At 41.0% G+C, this 20,000-nt stretch overlaps 2 protein-coding genes across 2 annotated transcripts in view; both read right to left on the bottom strand.

Moving 5' to 3' along the window:
* Positions 1-1,521, bottom strand: part of LOC138058139 (beta-1,4-N-acetylgalactosaminyltransferase 3-like) — an 18,187-nt gene extending 16,666 nt beyond the window's left edge. The window contains exon 1 of the mRNA XM_068904021.1: positions 443-1,521. Within this exon, the coding sequence (XP_068760122.1) occupies positions 443-1,521 (1,079 nt within the window). The remainder of the gene's footprint in view (positions 1-442) is intronic.
* Positions 1,522-15,737: 14,216 nt separating this feature from the next.
* On the bottom strand, positions 15,738-16,601 carry LOC138055494 (uncharacterized). The gene is made up of 2 exons (XM_068901414.1): positions 16,186-16,601; positions 15,738-16,062 (listed from the first exon to the last, which is right to left on the bottom strand). Exons 1-2 carry the CDS (start codon positions 16,599-16,601, stop codon positions 15,738-15,740), a joined length of 741 nt encoding a protein of 246 aa, XP_068757515.1.
* Between the last annotated feature and the right edge of the window lie 3,399 nt (positions 16,602-20,000).

Below are 20,000 nucleotides of genomic sequence, written 5' to 3'. Positions count from 1 at the left end.
ATTTGCGCTGTTTGCACCTGCTGTGATGGGTCGAAGTAATTGCTATTTTTTTCACGACACTCAATTGAAAACCGCTCTAAAAGTAAAATAGCCAACGAACCGAAGATAGAACAGCTGACATTTGGAGCGTTGCGTGAAAATTCGGTTTTATCAAAAAGAGTTGGTAAACGGTAAATAAGGTTTGTGAGCTATCGTCTGGAGCTTTAGCCCTTCGCAATTTGCTCGACCTATTGATCAATGAATGCGGCGCTAGTTTTTAAACTGTAGTAGTTATTTCTTTAGTAGATGGACATGAACAAAAGATAGCCCAACCGTTAAGGGGACAGAACATTTTTTTTTTTTTTTTTTTAATGAGCCATTGATGGCGACACTCATGACAAAATCTGTGGCATTTTCTAATGTTGTCTGAGTAAGGCATTCCACGGGTCCTACATAATATTACCTTTGACGGAGTTGCAATCTGGCCATAAATGTATCCACGACTTCATTCACTGCTTGATTATCAATCAACCTGTTACCTTGTGACCATTTATGTTTCGGTCGGTGCAGATAGGTGTTGTCATTTGGGAACACGGAAGAAAATTTAACAAGCCAAACTCCAGCGTAGCGTTTTAAAGTTGTCTCCACAATATAACTAGGTTTGTAATCACAGGTTGGTAACACTCCTCTCAGTAGAGTTCTGTTGAAAAGAGGGAGTGATGTGTAATTGAATTGAGCTCGAAGATTACCGCCTTTGTATTTTTCCTGTTTGGTATGACTAGGAGTCCACGTATTCATCCTCTCAAGGTCTTGTTCCACAAACCCACTTCCATTCGATTTTCTGTCATCGTAATACGAATACAAATACTGTCCAGTGATGGGTTCAAGTTTTAAAGATCCTGGTTTTTGCCAGTACACTTTAACATGTCCCCTTCCATAGCTTTGTTTATGTAGAACTTCCACGAAGTATTTTTTGTTAGCCACCATCCGTATGTTTCGCGCATGTTGCGTTGGATACTTGGTAAATACAGCGTCGTCAGTCCACGCACTTTCGTTGGGAGAAAAAACACTAGCTATGAGACGAAGATTACTGGGCTTTTCATCAAAACTAAGCCACAATTCCGACGTATCGTCCGATGAAATAGCAAATTTGTAAAGACCGGTCACGTTGGGTGCAATGAAACCGAAAATTCTCTGTCCATAATTGTCCCCGTCGAGTGAAGTGTCAAAGTTTCTTAGAAATAACCTCTCATTGGGATGGTGTGGAAATAATGGTGTTTCACGCAGACGATCCACGTCCAGTCCACATAAATCGTTCCAAACGTGCAAATTCAGATTACCAGGGATGTGAATAGTGCTATTAAAATTGATATCGGAAAAGGTGACGGCCTCAATAACTTCGCCTTTTATCGATTTTTCTTCAAACAATTCCTTTGGAGGTCGATCACGAATAAAAAGGAACGCGAAAAATCCCATAAAAACTATACAAACGTAGAGAGGGCCAAGCACAAAGATGCCTCGGTGTAGTTTCCAAGAAACCATGAGGTCGATTGCTTATGTTACATTAAACTGGTCTGAAAGTAGGAAAAAAAAGAAACTAGTCTGCAAGTAGAAATATGAATAATCCTACAAGATACAAGAGATTTTTGATGCAAAAACAGGAAACGAAATTCATACAAAAAATGTTAAGTACATATAAATATATGCTTCCTTGTATCCTCTCGTGAACCGAAGCAATATGTTCCAATGTCATCGAATTTTCCCTGTTGACTAATTACTATGGCACTGGTATTTAATGTGAATTGTTTGTCGACCGACATCTGTCTAAACCCCAATCAGTTTGGAAAGCCATGAATTACAACTCAGCTTTTACAAGTAGTTTTTTACAAATGCGCTTGTCTTAGAATTCCGGTCCATGTTTTTAGAATCCCATTGTGTCCTAGACTGCGAGTAGTCTCTCTTTTGCTCTAGAATCGTTGAAACGAACGCTTGCGTTGCACTTTTAAGTAAGATACGAGGTGTATTTTGTCATTTAGTGGTTATCTATTGCATCAAATTATCTAAACACGGTAAAACCTTCAGGGTTAGGATTAGGATAGGGTTAGCGTTAGGGTTAGGTTAGGGCAATTGTATTATTACTGAAGGTTTTATACCTTGTTAAAAAGATTTGAAACAATAGAAAAAGAGACACCAAGTACCTACCACTTTTAAGGGCTGGAACTGCGGGTCCCATACACCGCGGGCGTTGGTTAGAGAGAAAAGAGAAACTGCAATGGTTTCATATTCAGTTGCGTTTTGGAACCCCAGCGCTCCGGTGATGGAGTGTTCTTATTGGTCGATCTAGGGAGAAGCGATGACGTCAACTTTGATAAATGTCAATCAACTCTAAATTCGCGGCAATTTGGAGGCCGTTTACGATTAGAATTCAAAACAAGAACAGGAGCCGCATTCACTTTTTTTGAAAAATGTTTTGGCCATTCTGCCCACAGGTTTCTTTAAAAGCTTTATTAATCCAAGTTCTACTGTCGCGAAAAATGTTATACAGCGATTTACAGGTACTACTTTCCGATTTTATACCAATACGATTTTTACTTATTTTACAAGTAAAGCCACCGATTCTATCTATTTTACGACTGACGTGTTCGATTTGCTTTAGATTTTCATTCTACGATTTCACCTTAACACGCTTTTGAAATTATTTCCAATTCTTCCGATTCAAAGATGGCCAAAATAATTAAGCAACAGCTGGCATTGCGAAAGGATTCTTTGTCCACTGTCGTTTTATCCGTTAAATATCAAGCAAACATTCTCTGCTTCCGTCGTCATCTGCAGTACCCTTGCAGACTCAGTTTTGATTTCGAACTGTGAGGAGTTTGGCAACTTAAATTTGTTTGAATCTTCCTTCGGTGACATCGCTTCCTTTGTCCTGGGATATCTGTTGCTCTTTCACACAAGGAGAAAGCAAGTAACTTTGAAATGAAGAAAATCCAAGCTTCTCAAAAATAAAGTTCAGGGAAAGCCTTTCTTCTCCCCACCGACATGAGATGTTAAAAATATTATCCATGCTCACATACGATGTCTTCGGTTGTTGGGCTTCTGGAGGCTCAACGGCACTGCTTTTCGGTGGAAAATTGCCATAAATAATTTTGAAGGAACTCTCAGTACATAAATGGGAAAAATCCGACATGTACGGCTTTTTATTTGTTGCTGTTTGTTTCGGCGTGGAATCATTGCCAATCACCTTACCGTGTAGCTAACCTGAGTATCAGGCTTTTCCTAGAAGGGAAGGAAAAGGAAAGCCTGACATAGTCTTTCAATTGAACCTTCCGCCCCCATCACAACACGTTACCCGTATCCGAAAAACTAGCCAATCAAAATCACTTCCGGTATCCACTTGTTTAAATGTGAATTTCAAATGTGTTAACTGCCATACTATGTCAAAGAGCGCTCGGCGGGCAACTAATGTATAACTACTATGTCACTGTAAACTTGTCACCGATGAATGGGCAAGGTTTGCGTAGTTTGTCGTGAAAGTCTGCTCACAAATTACGGCAGTTGTGCTGTTACGGTGCCACTTCTCTGTGAGTTTACAAACAAAGAGTTTTCTTTTCGAGTATTTTGAATGGAAAGCCAGTCATAGTTGTTGGTCTTGGTCACCAACGCCTTCTGTGAAAAGAATTGTTAATTGTTCCGAGCATTTTACTTAGTTTAATCACAACAAGTATTTTCAGCTGTTTATGTTGAAGAAATATCGCAGGAAGTGTCTACTGCTTCCCTACCATCTGCTAATCTTGAGGGAGATAAGCATCGAATATTTTAGAACAACATTCTCGATCTCCGACTGGAATTACTCCGACGGCGTCAAAAGTTCAGCTACAGTACTACTTCAAAAATGTTAAGGACCAAAGCCTCTACCGTCAACGAAAAGGACTCTATTTGGAGAAAACCTGTTGTCGAATACTCGGTTGTCACTGAAGAAATATATGCTGGCGTTATCGGCGCTTTTAAATTAATTAATTTTTAAACTCGTGGCTCCCTAGATCAAACTACGTTTACAGAATTTACACTTTTCTAACGACCGGATACTGCAAAAAGTGAGGTCCATACAAATGGACTTGTTCCATCGACTTGGACTCTGCCGCCATCATGATTCGAGCACAGCTTCAATCTTGACAAAGAAATTACGATGTGGAAAGGTCAGATAGGAAAAAATTGTAAACAAGTGAGACTACTGAGTAAAGTGATCGCACCCCAAAATGGATCCTCTAAAGAACGTGACTCGATGGACTTGTGTTTCGTTGACTTCTCGAATGGAGTTACGGTGTATCCCTTTTATTTCGCGGGGTTTAATTTTTGCTGATTTTGCGGATAGTACTTGATCCGCTAAAATAAGTTCCAGCAGAAAAAAACACCAGCAAAATTAAAAACCGTAAAAATTTACTCACGTTAATATAACTAAAAATGGCTTTTAATCCACATAGTGGGGACATAAAGATCCTTTATCTTAATATTTGCATTGAGAAAAAGCAATTAAAGCTACAATCATAGACAAAAGTAGTTGGGAAAGTTATGTAAATGAACAACACTATGTAAATGAACAACACTGTATTTCAACCTGCTTCTGTTAAAGCTCAAAAGAAATAGTTTCACTTTCTCTTACATAGCTCCCCTCCCCCCTATTCAATGTTGGAAGGTAAGTCAACAATTTTCCACTGAAACCATTCAGTTTTGCACAACATTGAAGGAGGGGGGAGGGGAGAGAAGCAATGAAGATTTCAAAAGTGCTAACCTTTACCCACAGTTTTGTCTGGGATTGTAGCCTCAAACAAAAAGCAACGATAATAGGTTAAGTCAATACTTTTCCAGTCTCTGGGGCATAAGAAACGAACTCAAAGCAGTCAATCAAAAGGTCACGTTAACTATTCTTTAAAGCCTCCAGGATGCCACATTTTCCCACCCGTTCTCGATGATTGAGGGGTTTTTTACCAAAGAGTGATAGAAGTTGAATATAGTTTTGCTACTTGAAAAGAAAACCACAAAAATTAGTTCCCGGCGGAAATTTCTCAGTATCAATTCCCGCCGCAAAAATGGGTTCCCGCAAACTTCAAAAAATCACCAATCCGCAAAATAAAAGTCCCGCAGAAAATTTATGCTACACGGTAACAGTAAAGCGAAGGATTAATGACAAAAACACTAAAATTCCTATGGAAGGGCAAGACATTCTGTCAAAAGGAAGAGATTAATCACGTGCTAGGCAACCACAAAGGTGCACGTGATCACCTTATGTCAAGGTTTTTGTTACTGGGTTGCCAGTATGGCAAACCCAGTCGAGGTCTGGGTTTGATTTGCTTGTTTTATTACTGGGTTGCTAAACCCAGTCGGAATCTGCGTAGCGTTTCGTCGTTTTTTTATTTCTTTCCGTGTCGGTAAAAGTCTTGCCTGTCACTCCCCTGTTTAGTGGTGTCTTTGTGCATAGAGTCTTCTGTGCGTATTTTGCTAGGTTTGAGGGGGCTGGGCTAATGCGTAGATTTCTCTGGTGCACACGGGAGGACATTTAATTATTAACCTGGAATGGCGTTGAAAGTCATTGTAACGCAAATGGGGTTTTGGTGCATCTTTGAACAAAATATGCCTTTATGGAGCTCAAGAATGGAACGTCAATTGGATAAACAACTTAGGCGATGAAAAATAAATATTCGGAATCTTTAAAGCGACTAGTAATGGTCTTCGACAACAATTTCATTTTTCGCCGTTGGATATCACGTAAGCTTTATCTTGGTACTATATACAACACTGTAGTCAAATGGCAATTCTTTTATGGATTTAACAAACACTGAAGGAATCGAACGCCTTGAATGCATCACTGTGTTTACTGAAGTCGCATCTAAGTTGTCCGGCAAGTTACATTCATTTTATGACTCAACTCAGCAAAGGTAAAAAGAAATTGGAAATGTGACAGTGAAAAATTATTTGAATGAAAGCTTGTTGTTTCTTTTGTCTTGTATTATTTACCGTCAAGGTTCTTTTGAAAAGGGTTTGATGTGAACTGTCAGAAATTTACTTAATTGCATATGCTTTGTGATTGTGTGTTTCGTTTGCACGCACGCAACTGAAATAGGAAGGGTTTCTTGCCTCTTATCGCAAATATGTTGTTTGTTTCAATAAATGTTTCGCTGGAAAAGATTTCTGTGAAATTTCCAGCTTTTGTAAACTTATCATGTTGTGTAATTTTCGAGCTTAACAAATTGGCATACATGTGTTGAAATGTGATACGGGGAGAATTTTGTAGTAGCGCATAAGTCACGAAAATAAACAGGTCTGTCGGAAGCGTGCTTGAGTTCAACAAAATGAGCCCCAAAATCAGCAAAAAATTGTGACGCCGATAAATAATAAAGTAGCTGCTATTTCCAAAATGATGGAATTACCTGGTGATAAATAACCTCGTCTTGGAGAGTAAATTTTTGACTTTGCAGAAACAATGGTGGGCGATTGTGATCTTTGTTTTGAATTCGCTCATTTATTGTCAAACTTTATAACACTTGACAGAAAAAGAAACTTGCGAAAACCCGGTATCTTGCTATCATTTGACACAGATGCTTCACTTTAGTAAACGTTAGTATTACAAAGCTGTCAGATGCTCAGAGGGCACGCTTAAACTTGTGGTGAAAGAAGTTGTGAGGGAGCTTGAAAATTTTCAACATGTCAGCCCAGAAGCATATGTTTCTCACTTCCCATTTATTTTCTTCAATCTTTCTGGGTTCAGTACTTTGCTAGTAACCACATGTCTTCTCAGGCTATTTACCCAAGACGTCTACCATGGCACTACAATGATAGACAATACCAAAACAATATCGTGCACTATTAGAGCTACATATTACGCAAGGACAACTTGAATCTCCTGGAAGACAACACACAGCTCAGTTGACATTTTATATGGAATAAATCGCTGTGTTACTTTACTACCACACGTAAGCAATGCGTGTCTATTTTTTCTAAAGAGGACAGGAATTTCTTCTTTCTACAAATGATTGGTAGCCAGGTTTTTAACCCCAGAAAAGGATCTGTTTCGTCGTACAAATGTGTGAGGACCTGTGACCCAAAGGGCCTCTGCTGGTAAGACTTCTGGGTGACCCCTTAAATGGTCTTCTTAACATGAGGAGCTTAAGCCGACTCAGGAATTCTCGGCTGGACGTCTCCTGACGGTGTAGATATCCATCAACAAAGGCTAAAAACATAACACAAAAGGTGTTTCGTATTCAGAAAAGTGTTAAAGCATTCAGGATCGATCAGATTGTACTGTGAACTTACGTTTAAGCAGAAAAAAGTAGTTAATTTTTTATTGAATGACCATATTTAGGGGCGAGATGAATTTTGTGGGGAACACAAATCTATTTCAGTTCGTTTGCGAGCATCGACAGTGGCAGTTTGTGCTGGGATACGGAACCATTTTTCGTTCTATAGGATTTATGGATTAACTCTCTCACCCAAGGAAAAATGGTACAGGTCGCCGTCGTCTCTCGCCGACCAGCACTACTTCGACGCTCCTCGCCGCTGGTGAGCGAGAAGACCTCTGGCATCCAGGGTAAAATGTTAGCCAATTTGTCGAAGGAAAGTTTTATCAGCTCTTTCGAAGAGAGATTTGTCGCCTTTAAGTCGGTAATCTTTTGCGGGAAAATGGTGATCACTTTCCGAAATTCGGCGGGTCTAATCTGCAGATCGCAGGTCGCAGGTCACAGGTTGCAGTCATTGTTTCACCCATACAGAAAGTAACCTAAACATTCTTAAAAGCTAACCTTAGGCCTAAAACCTTTTGTTTAGGCCTAATTAGGCCTAAGGTTAGCTTTCAAGAATGTTTAGGATACTTTCTGTATTGGTGAAACAATGACTTGCAACCTGTGACCCGCGACCTGCGACCTGCAGATTAGACTCGCCGTCCGAAATTCTGGTAAAAACGTGGACGAAGCTTACGGAATAACTTTGGTTGGCTTCTGTGGGGGGATTAATTGAACAGTCGTCGACTGAATGTCATGGATTTCTGTATTCAGATGTTTTCAAACGAGTTATGGAGGCAGTAAACAATGTTGACGTCGGGGAATTCGGTGCTGGAAGCCTTCCCAGTATACAGGCTCACGCTCAAACGTTGAGGTAAAATAATTGCTGTCAGGTTCAATTTCATGACATCAGGATATCATGATAGCAGGAAATTGATAAGTCTGTAATTAATATTGAATGTGCCTCCCTGTTACATGCTGGGAATCAATTAGCCCGGAATGAAATTTTACACAGCTCGATTGGGCATTCTAAATTTCCCAGTTCCTCAGTTATCAAGTTCCATAAGTATAAAACTTAAAAATGGTTTGCTTTAAAATCAGAAAAGAATCAATTCACTGTTGCTGTTGAGAAAAGTGTATGCCAAGCAAAACAAGTTGCATCTCGGTAACCTGAAAGTTAACTGACATAATAACTTGCCTGCATGCCTTTAAATTAACAAATACACCAATACATCACTAACGTTCCATGTTTAACCGGAGAATTAGCGAAGCAGATGTTCGAAGGTGTAATAGCTGTTGAGTTTTATTCCTCAGTTATCAAGTTCCATAAGTGTAAAACTTAAAAATGGATTGCTTTAAAATCAGAAAAGAATCAATTCACCGTTGCTGTTGAGAAAAGTGTATGCCAGGGAAAACAAGTTGCATCTCGGTAGCCTGAAAGTTAACTGACAAAATAATTTGCCTGGGTTTAAATTAACAAATACACCAATACATCACTAACGTTTCATGTTTAACCGGAGAATCAGGGAAGCAGATGTTCGAAGGTGTAATAGCTGTTGAGTTTATTCCTCAGTTGTCGAGTTCCATAAGTATAAAACTTAAAAATGGTTTCCTTTAAAATCAGAAAAAAAGAACAATTCACCGTTGCTGTTGAGAAAAGTGTATGTGTAGGGCCTATACAGTTAGGTTAAGGAATACGGTGTTAACCCCTCTCCCCCTAGCAACAAAACTGTAGCAAAGAAGCATGGGAAGAATAAAGACACGAGGTTGTTGTTGTCCGCCATTTTAGAATGTGTGTGTGTTTTTAGTGCGAGTCCGAATCCATACTTCCGTCCGCTCAGTGTGCAACATTTGGGGGCCTGTCCGGGAGATATCAAAGAAAATAAGACAACGTTTTAAGCAATCGATGAGGACGGGAGCGAGGAGACAAGGAAACAAGTTTTTGAAATAGCTGAAATCGTGCACACGCTCGCGAAGGAATCAACACACGCGATGGAGATCGAAGACATACAAATGGAGATCCAGAGTCATCTCTGCCAGCTAAAGGTTGAGGATCTAGGAGTAATTGCTAAGACTTTAGGCTGCGGTGACAGTGACATTAAGGATAAAACGAGGAAATGGCTTGTCAGATTGATCGAGGAACATCTCGAATCCAAATTGAATTTCAGCGTGGAGCCAGACACCGAGTTTTTGGAAGATTTCAGGACTGGAATATTGACTTACAAACCTTGATGTCCACCGCTCGAGGATGTAAGGAAAAAAAAAGAAGTCGGAAGTCTCTCAATCGGAACTAGAAAAGGTGAAGTTGGAATATGAGGTGATTAAACAGAAATTTGAGGCATTGACCATGGGTAAAACACATTCACCGGAGACGGATGTTGACAACAAAGAGGAGGTGAAGGCGAAGGGTGAGTCAAAGTCATTATACTTCCAACCGAGTGATTTTAAACGAGAACTAAAGATTATTGGCCAAATCGGGGAACCAGGGCAAAAGGACAAATCGAGTTTTGTGAGTCTAGTGAGACAAATTGAAGGTGCACTGCAAAAGAGCTACAAGCCACAAGAGGTTGTTGATGCAGTGGTCAGGGCTATTAATCCAGGGATGAGATTAAGACGTATTCTTAGATCCCATTTTCAGGAGAAGAGTGCGAGTGACCTGTACAGACAGCTATCAACTTTAGTTCGGGAGCCACAGGAAAATCCTCAAAGCTTTTTAATCAGAGCCCTCGATACAAGCCAAAATTCCTGTTTGCCTCGTAGGAGGTTGATACTCAGTTGAAATATGATCTAAAGCTAGTGCAGGGAATGTTTTTACATGCAATAGACACTGGTCTTCAAGATGAGGCCATTCGGATCAGGTTAAGACCAATATTAGAAAAACCAGATGTACAGGATGAGGATCTAATTCAACAAATGAATGTAGTAGTTTCAGAAGAAAGTGAAAGAAAATCCAAACTGGGCTCTAACCCTCGTCAAAGGAACCCAAGGGTGAACGAAGTGCATGCATCACCAGGGAAAGGGGGATCCATCCAACAAGGGGCAACCGCTAAGAAGCTTAACTCCCCGGGAAAAGAGAGTCCTAGAGAAGAGAAGTTCATGGCGGCACTACAACCGGTCCGTTCAGAACTTATCACATTAAAAGAATCAGTTGAGAAAAATCTAACCAATGAGGAACGTTTCACCAGGCCCCTACTTGTAAATCAGAATCTGCAAGGGTATCAGGGCCCAAGGGGCCGTATCGACTGTCAAAAGGAAGGAAATGGGCAGCTGTGCGACCACTGCCACATTTGTGGTAGTAGTGACCATTGGGTCCGTGGACGTCGGAAATGGAGGTCAGGGCCGGGAAACAGGCGGGGGCTACAGCCGAGGGACAGGAAGTAGCCCCGCCCCAGGAGAGATTTTTAAAGTCCCACCAGTGTGCTAATTGTCAGAGGATTGCAGCAGGATCCCAACAAAGTTTCAAACAATGTTTCGGTTGTACAGTTTCAGCTCTCATCGGACACAGAGTCATCAAGTTCTCTAACTGTACCATTCCTCATTGCAAGAGATGAGTTGGAAACTCCAATCATTAGGTACAATGTAATAGAAGAAGTAGTGAAGGATAGAGAAACCGAAGGAGGCAGCTTCATTGTTGACATCATGAATACGGCTTTAAAGGAAGTAGCACTGGAGAATGTTACTGCGTTGGTTGATTTGGTGCAAAATGCAAGTATGGAGGACATGGGTGTGTTGAAGAATGGTAAGCGCAATCTGACGGTACCACGAGGGCAGGCAGTGACAGTACCGTGCAGAATTAACTGTGGTTCTCTAGAGGAGAGGACACCGGTGTTATTTGAACCAGACCCAGGTATGCCTTGGCCAGCCGACTTGGAAGTTGTAGAGCAGCTCCTCACCCTACCGCGAGGGTCGCCACACAGGGTGAACATTACAGTCCGTAACCCCTCAAAGCATGATGTAGTCCTTGGCCGGCGAACGCTACTGGGACACTTGCAGCTAGTGCAATCGGTTACCCCTTTGGAAGTAGTAAGAAAGGACCTCCCTCGTTCGGAAGCTGTGGATCCAAAGGGAACAGGTGGTACCTCACTGCAGGATGGAAACCCATCAGTACCCCAACATCAAGTAAACAGGGAAGTTGCTAATGAAAGAAAGTCCTTCAAGACACCAGCCGTGGTGTTAGGTGACCTGACAGAAAGTCAACGCCAGTTGGCCATGACCATGCTAGAGGAGGAGGCTGCGTCATTCTCCCAAGACGATGATGATATGGGACGGATAGGGGGACTTCAATTAAATTTGGAGTTTTCAGACACCACGCCATTCCAGAAGAGCTATTCCTCAATTCCCCGCCCCCTGTATGCTGAAGTTAAACACTACATTGAAGATCTGCTCAACCGGGGATGGATAACTAAGTCTCAGTCAAATTATTCATCTCCCGTGGTGTGTGTAAGGAAGAAAGATGGAGGGTTACGCCTGGTCGTGGACACATTTATGGCCATATTGCAACTCAAAAAAAAAAAAAGAATGTTCTGTCCCCTTAAAGGGAGCCTCCACTAAAAACAAAAAAATAACTTTAAACCACAAAACATAATGTTTACAATTAAAATTGCTCAAAGTTTTTCCATTGAAAGCGTTTGTATTCGAGAAAAATATGTTTCAAAAACGCTTGTTTTGGCTCTTAAATTTCAGGGGCGCCGCTATCTTGAATAACTGTGACGTGTCGTGGTTGCCTTATTGTTGAGAACAAACGCTCTTTGTGTCAGAACAATAGGGCAACCACACGACATGTCACAATTATTCAAGATGGCGGCGCCCGGGAAATTTGAAATTCATTTTTCTCGGATACAAACACTTTCATTGGAAAAAGTTTGAACAATTTCAATTGTTAACATTATGTTCTGTGGTTTGAAGTTATTTTGTTATTTTAGTGGAGGTTCCCTTTAACGGTTGGACTACCCTGTGTTCATGTCACTCCAGCTCCAAATGTCAGCTGTTCTATCTTGCGAACGTTGGTTATTTTACTTTTAGAGGGGGTTTCAATTGAGTTTGGTGAAAAAAAATACTAATTACTTCGACCCATCACAGCAAGTGCAAACAGCGCAAATGAAGCCATTCATATTAATAGCAATTCCATGTGCCGTAACTTGCTCAAAGCGCGGAAAAAATAGCGCGTATGCAAGTGGCGATGGGTTATAGGTGTCTGTTGCTGAACACCATCTACAGGCAAACCACAGAATCGACTGGGACTCTGCTACATGTGTTACCTACAGTACTAACTACTACGAACAGATCGTAATGGAAAGCTGGTTCACTAACTTAGAACAGACACCTATCAACCGATGCTTACAACTTCCCGCATCCTACAAACGACTCATCGACGACATCAACAGACAAACAACACACTGATTTACTCTCACAGTACTGCCCAACGTATTCTGCGATACACGTACAGACCTTAGCCTATAGACGGATTGAAACGCACCTATTACTGTTTAGTCTTCCCAGCCAATTACATCTAGGCTCTACTTACAGTCGAGCAATAACATCACGAATAAGTTGACCAATGATATCTACGACCGGAGTTCTTATAGTATCTACTGACGTTACACAAATCACTTGAATTTGAAGATGACTTCCGCTCAGGTTGTCAAAACGCCAACCAGTGTCATCTCAAACAGTCCTTCTCAGGACTACTCTCACCCGGACGATCGTACTTTACTTAACTATGAAGTAGTAATGTAAGACACGATAAGGCTCGAGTGCATTACAGTTTTCATACATTCGTACTCTGTGCTTTATGGCAATTATTTTATGGTAATATAAAGATTTAGCCAAGCCTAAAAGCGGAGCTCGCTGGTTATTTATTCTTACTGCCTGTAGGGTTAGAGGAAATAAAAGGTTTCGAATTGTCCGCGTTTTGATGTTTCCGGTTGCTGCGTTAATAATTAAATCATTTTCTTTGCTTTCTTCTATAGAAAAATTCATTGCCTATCTAGTGAATTCCTGGATAAATTTTACGCTAAAAACTGATATCTTGAATCACGAAGCGATGAGTACGATATCGGTTTTACTTTGAAATTTGAAATTTACTTTGGAATTCACCAGTTAGGCAATGAAGTTTTCTTGAGCCGCATGAATTGTAAAAGAAAACAAGCACACCCTCAGCGAACGAATGGAAAAGGATACGCTATTTTAGAGTTAACTGTTAATAGCCAGTGAATAGGAATCACGCTAAAATTAGAAGCCATAAAAAAAATGTTGTCAGTTCGAGGTCAAAGAAGAGTATTAGTATTGCACTTTATTCCACTTTATCTCTGAAAGCGAGATCATTCACATTTTGATGTATTTCATTGAAACACGCCAGCTTGGCTTGAAACAAGAATCGGCAAAATACGGCAATGCAATCAAGAAAGGACGAACTTCAAACAAGATCCGCTCCAACACTTAAATGACGTTTAGGTGCTTTAAAGAAACTTCTGAAAACACAAGTTAGTGAAATCTCCCCTTAATTTTACGAGAACTCATTGCGATTACGTGTTTATAACATAAGGGCAAAATTTTCTTGTCACTGTCGAGGCACATCGAAAGCCAGTTGGGCAAACTGATTGAAAAGCACTCAAGTTGTTCGATCCCATTAAATAAAAAGTTGATTTGTTTGTTTGTTTTGTTCTATATGTCCAAAAGAGTACAGATGATTGTTATTTACTTCTATTTGAAAATGAAAATTCGACTTTCATTCCTGAAGAAAGGAAAAACCGATTAAACCACTTTTTGAAAATAACAAACAATTTAGTACCGAAAGAAAGAATTTGTGGAGTAAATTCTTCCATTAAGTATGAGCAATTACTGGTATTCTGTTTTGTCGTTTTCTTCTCTTTTGCTCTCCTTTCGTTTCTGTTCTAGTCATAGGTCCTCCAGGCATCATGTAACCTTATTGGAGCTTCTATAGATATGCCAAAAATTGCAGTACAGAGAAAAAAGCAGCTCTAAGCAAATTTTAAATAAACACTCAGCTTTAAGTTTATATCCCTCCAATGCTTGACTTGAATAACTGCGTAGCCGCCAGTGTGGACCACAGCTATCATGATATGTCAAACTGGATTGAAACCAGCGAAAAATGCAGAAAGAAAACATTTTCCGAACCGTTTTCCACCTGAACACGAAAAGCGTTGACTGTGTAAGAGCTATAGTTGACGTAGTATAGCCGTGTAGCCGCGTCGAGCCACAGAAAGCACGTGAAAATTGAAGCCTCATTTATGTTTAGGTGAGTTAACCTGGGTTGAGGCTGCAATCCAATCGAAAACCATCATCGGTCAACTTAAAAAAAAATCAGCTGACCTCTGTGAACTCTAAGCTTGAGCCCCGCGTTAGGGTCACGTTATACTAGTCAGCGGATACCTTGCTTTGACAGATGTGAATTGATCAAAACATGGATGTCCAATATCAAAGATGTATGCTGTAAACTAGCATGATACACTGGCATACATGGAGGGGTGGACGGACGTCCGTACGGACGATCGATGACGTCATGGCTATAAAAGCAAAATTTCTCCCAAGGATTGGTTACCATATTTGTCTCAAGAAGGTCCAACGACTCCAACCAAAATAACTCGCGACGGCTTATTCCTTGACAATTTACAGACCATATAGTTAAAAAATATGAAAACGAAATCTTTTATAGCAAACAAAATTAACATAATTGCGAAAGCGCCCGTGCGCTACAGCTACAGTTCATTCGCACGGACGAATCGGGCGAGATTAATTGACAACAATTTTAGGCTTCAGTTTTCCGAGATAAAATGGGACAATCGTGCTGCTACCAATGAAGCCAAAAGTTCAAAGCGACGCGTGGTCTGTGACTTCATAGGGGTAATTTTGCTCTTAGCCATAACGATAGTAGTTTGCACACAACTTTCTTGTGTTGCTTTGAGATAGGCCACTGCTCCGTAGGCCTTCTTGCTGGAATCTCCGAAAACGTGTAAATTGGCTCCGCTCCATCCTGATGGAGGGTATGATCTGGGAATTTGGATAAGCGAGACGGTTTCCAACTCCTCAAACCATGTTCACCATGAAATTAAGTTCCTCTGGCAATTGCCTGTCCCAGCTGTTTCCACAATTCTTGTAACATAATTTTGGCTCTTACTGTGAATGGCTCAAGTAATCCAAGTGGGTCAAACGGCTTTGCAGCAATACTCAAAACGCTTCTCTTTGTGAGCTGATCATGTAGCGCTTTAGTCTCTGACATGACTTTCATTAAAGGGAAACTGATTGTGTCGGCATTTGAATCCCACTCCAGGCCCAGAACCTTCGGCTTGTCGGTAGGAATGGTATTTTCAGCGACCAATTTTTCCTTTAGTTCACTTGAGTTAGTGGTCCACTGCCTAAGGTTCATTCCTGCACTAGCCGAGAGCTGTCGAGAATGACGGTAATAGTGCTCTGCGTCGTCAACTTTACTAGCTCCAGAGAGGACATTGTCCACGTACATGGAGTTCTTCAGGTCCTTTGCGACCCAATCATCCTTTTTTTTTTGCCTAGGTGATGCCTTAGAGTTGCTCCAAGGAGAAATGGTGAGGGAGATGCTCCAAACAACACTAGACGAAATCTGTAGGATGCAATATTCTTTTCTGCATCCATTGGTTCTTGAAGGTTCTTAATCGATAAGAATCCTGTTCCATCCCGGTCGACTTCACTTATTTCAACTTGAAGAAAGGCCTTTTCGATCTCTGCTGTCATGGCTATCTGAGGAACTCGAAATTTCATCAACAACGCACTCAGGTCTGGTGGAAGTGACGGTCTAACGTGGAGACAATCCTTTAGACTGGAAGAATCAGATGAGACTCTTGCAGACGATTCTTATCTTGGTTGTGATTCTGTCTTCTTTAATAATAGGGTGATTAGGGATATAGAGCAAAGTTCCAGTGTGACGGTAAGGGTTTTCCACCTTTTCAGTGAACCGTTTTTAAACTGGCTGTGGGTGATTTGATCATAATTCACGAGCTGCTCTGGATTCCTTCCCAGACGACCCACTAATGCACGCAGTCTCTTCTTGCAAAGTCCCAGATTAGACGGCAATGGCGGCCTATCTTGTTTCCATGGCAACTGGACTGAAAACCTTCCTCCTTGTTCGTTGAAGCTCAGTGATTCGTTAAAATGTCTGAGCACTTCATCTTCAACGTTGAGCGAGTCAACGATCTCGAGTGAATGTAACTCCCAGAATCGAGGAAGGATTTCGTTTAGCGTTTCATTTTCTTGAGCAGGTATGACTTTGATTCTGTAACAATGCGTTTCAATAATTTCTTTTGGCAATTCAGCTTGGATCAGTGGTCCTGATAAGAGCCAACCAAACTTACTATTCATAGCCGTGGGCCCATCTCCCTTGATTATCTCTGTAGTCAAAAGAACGAAAGAGGGAAAAGGGTTGCTCCTAGGTAAAAACAGCCCATTCAATGAAATACCAATATTGCGGGGAGCATTACTGTAAAACTTTGAAATAAAACCTCGCAGCAATATTGATCTTCAAAATTGGTGTGATTATCTCAATATTAAAATAAAAGGCATTTTAGTCGAAATGAACATATGCCAAAAAAACGTAGTCCGTGCATAATCAACCTTGATTCCTATGAAAACACAGGAACGCATTGGTTAGTATGTGCACCATTTCATGAAAATAAAAAGACTTTACGGTATTTCGATTCATTTGGTATGCCTTAGAGCGAGTTTAAAGCGAGTGTCGTGAAACCAAAATCAAAGTAATTACTTTGGCCAATTACAAAGTAATCCAGTAAACCAATCAAAACTCGAAGTAATTACACTTAGCCGACACAAAGCGCGGGAACACCCGCGAGCCACGATTGGTTTTGGTTTCACTTCTGAATGGTTGAAAAAGTGGCGCGAGAACTTTGAACCAATCACTAAGTGAAGTAATACAAAGCCAAAACAATTCGCTAATTACTTTCGATACTCAATTGAAAATCGCTCTATCCAAAGGAATATGAAAACAGAGCGAAGGGTGATGAAATGAAAGTGATTTACAATACAATTCAAACCAAAATCGTTTTAATGTTTTTATGTGGGTATTATATTTTTTACATCGATAGTTTCTTGGACAGATACTTCGTATAACGAATCGTTTCTGGAAAATTATTTCAAAAATATCTAATTTATAATATATAATGGATAATATACATTTTGTTAAAGATACAGGAAAAATTTCAAATGTTCCTGGTAGTATGCAAGTAGTTACTACTAAAAATGGTAGGAAAATGGTTTAAGGCTCTTTGTTCCGTTTGTAACAACATGAAAACCAAATTAGTTCCAAGAAACTTTACTATAAACTAATACAGCCATCACAAGATGGTGGGAAATTAAATTATGTAGCTGGTGAAATTCGAGATGTTTTATTCAAAGGAGCGTTTAAGGAACTTTGTAATCTGGAAGGATTAGGTGATTCACGAGCTATTAAATCTGAATTTGCTAAAAAAAGATAAAAGAAATGACTGATAAATATTTAGGCGAAGCACTAGAAAGTATCACATGCGTTTTATCAAAAAAGTTAAATCCTCTTCATAAAGGTAGTGGTTTTGACATTCAAGAACAGCTTGCTAAACTTGGCGAGCTTCATTTAAGAACACCTGCAGGCAAATCATTGCTGTCCTTGGACAAAACTAGAAGACATATTAGATTAAAATTATCCTAAAATTAGAAATCCAATCAGCTCTTTAAATGAAATGGTGACAATAGAACCCACTGGAAACTCGGAAAAATCCGAGCCCCAGATGGGATTCGAACCCACGACCCTCCGTGATCTAGTCGGATGCTCTAACCACTGAGCTACTGGAGACTCAATGGTGAGCAAGGTCGAAATGTGGGTTTTGACTCGAGCTGCATCACGCAGCTACAAAGTCAAATAACAGCAGCATAGCTCATAACTGCATCACGCAGTCACATTAAAGCATATCTACGATGCGGCCAACCAACCACCCAAGTGAGCAAATGTGAGAATGAAATACACAGTAAATGAAATGGTGACAATAGAACCCACTGGAAACTCGGAAAAATCCGAGCCCCAGATGGGATTCGAACCCACGACCCTCCGTGATCTAGTCGGATGCTCTAACCACTGAGCTACTGGAGACTCAATGGTGAGCAAGGTCGAAATGTGGGTTTTGACTCGAGCTGCATCACGCAGCTACAAAGTCAAATAACAGCAGCATAGCTCATAACTGCATCACGCAGTCACATTAAAGCATATCTACGATGCGGCCAACCAACCACCCAAGTGAGCAAATGTGAGAATGAAATACACAGTAAATGAAATGGTGACAATAGAACCCACTGGAAACTCGGAAAAATCCGAGCCCCAGATGGGATTCGAACCCACGACCCTCCGTGATCTAGTCGGATGCTCTAACCACTGAGCTACTGGAGACTCAATGGTGAGCAAGGTCGAAATGTGGGTTTTGACTCGAGCTGCATCACGCAGCTACAAAGTCAAATAACAGCAGCATAGCTCATAACTGCATCACGCAGTCACATTAAAGCATATCTACGATGCGGCCAACCAACCACCCAAGTGAGCAAATGTGAGAATGAAATACACAGTAAATGAAATGGTGACAATAGAACCCACTGGAAACTCGGAAAAATCCGAGCCCCAGATGGGATTCGAACCCACGACCCTCCGTGATCTAGTCGGATGCTCTAACCACTGAGCTACTGGAGACTCAATGGTGAGCAAGGTCGAAATGTGGGTTTTGACTCGAGCTGCATCACGCAGCTACAAAGTCAAATAACAGCAGCATAGCTCATAACTGCATCACGCAGTCACATTAAAGCATATCTACGATGCGGCCAACCAACCACCCAAGTGAGCAAATGTGAGAATGAAATACACAGTAAATGAAATGGTGACAATAGAACCCACTGGAAACTCGGAAAAATCCGAGCCCCAGATGGGATTCGAACCCACGACCCTCCGTGATCTAGTCGGATGCTCTAACCACTGAGCTACTGGAGACTCAATGGTGAGCAAGGTCGAAATGTGGGTTTTGACTCGAGCTGCATCACGCAGCTACAAAGTCAAATAACAGCAGCATAGCTCATAACTGCATCACGCAGTCACATTAAAGCATATCTACGATGCGGCCAACCAACCACCCAAGTGAGCAAATGTGAGAATGAAATACACAGTAAATGAAATGGTGACAATAGAACCCACTGGAAACTCGGAAAAATCCGAGCTTGCTCAAAACCCACATTTCGACCTTGCTCACCATTGAGTCTCCAGTAGCTCAGTGGTTAGAGCATCCGACTAGATCACGGAGGGTCGTGGGTTCGAATCCCATCTGGGGCTCGGATTTTTCCGAGTTTCCAGTGGGTTCTATTGTCACCATTTCATTTACTGTGTATTTCATTCTCACATTTGCTCACTTGGGTGGTTGGTTGGCCGCATCGTAGATATGCTTTAATGTGACTGCGTGATGCAGTTATGAGCTATGCTGCTGTTATTTGACTTTGTAGCTGCGTGATGCAGCTCGAGTCAAAACCCACATTTCGACCTTGCTCACCATTGAGTCTCCAGTAGCTCAGTGGTTAGAGCATCCGACTAGATCACGGAGGGTCGTGGGTTCGAATCCCATCTGGGGCTCGGATTTTTCCGAGTTTCCAGTGGGTTCTATTGTCACCATTTCATTTACTGTGTATTTCATTCTCACATTTGCTCACTTGGGTGGTTGGTTGGCCGCATCGTAGATATGC

The sequence above is a fragment of the Montipora capricornis genome, chromosome 7 (genome assembly GCF_036669925.1).
Source record: "Montipora capricornis isolate CH-2021 chromosome 7, ASM3666992v2, whole genome shotgun sequence".
Classification (NCBI taxonomy): Eukaryota; Metazoa; Cnidaria; class Anthozoa; order Scleractinia; family Acroporidae; genus Montipora; species Montipora capricornis.
The sequence above is the reverse complement of the archived record's forward strand: the minus strand, read 5'-3'. Positions and strand labels throughout refer to the sequence as shown.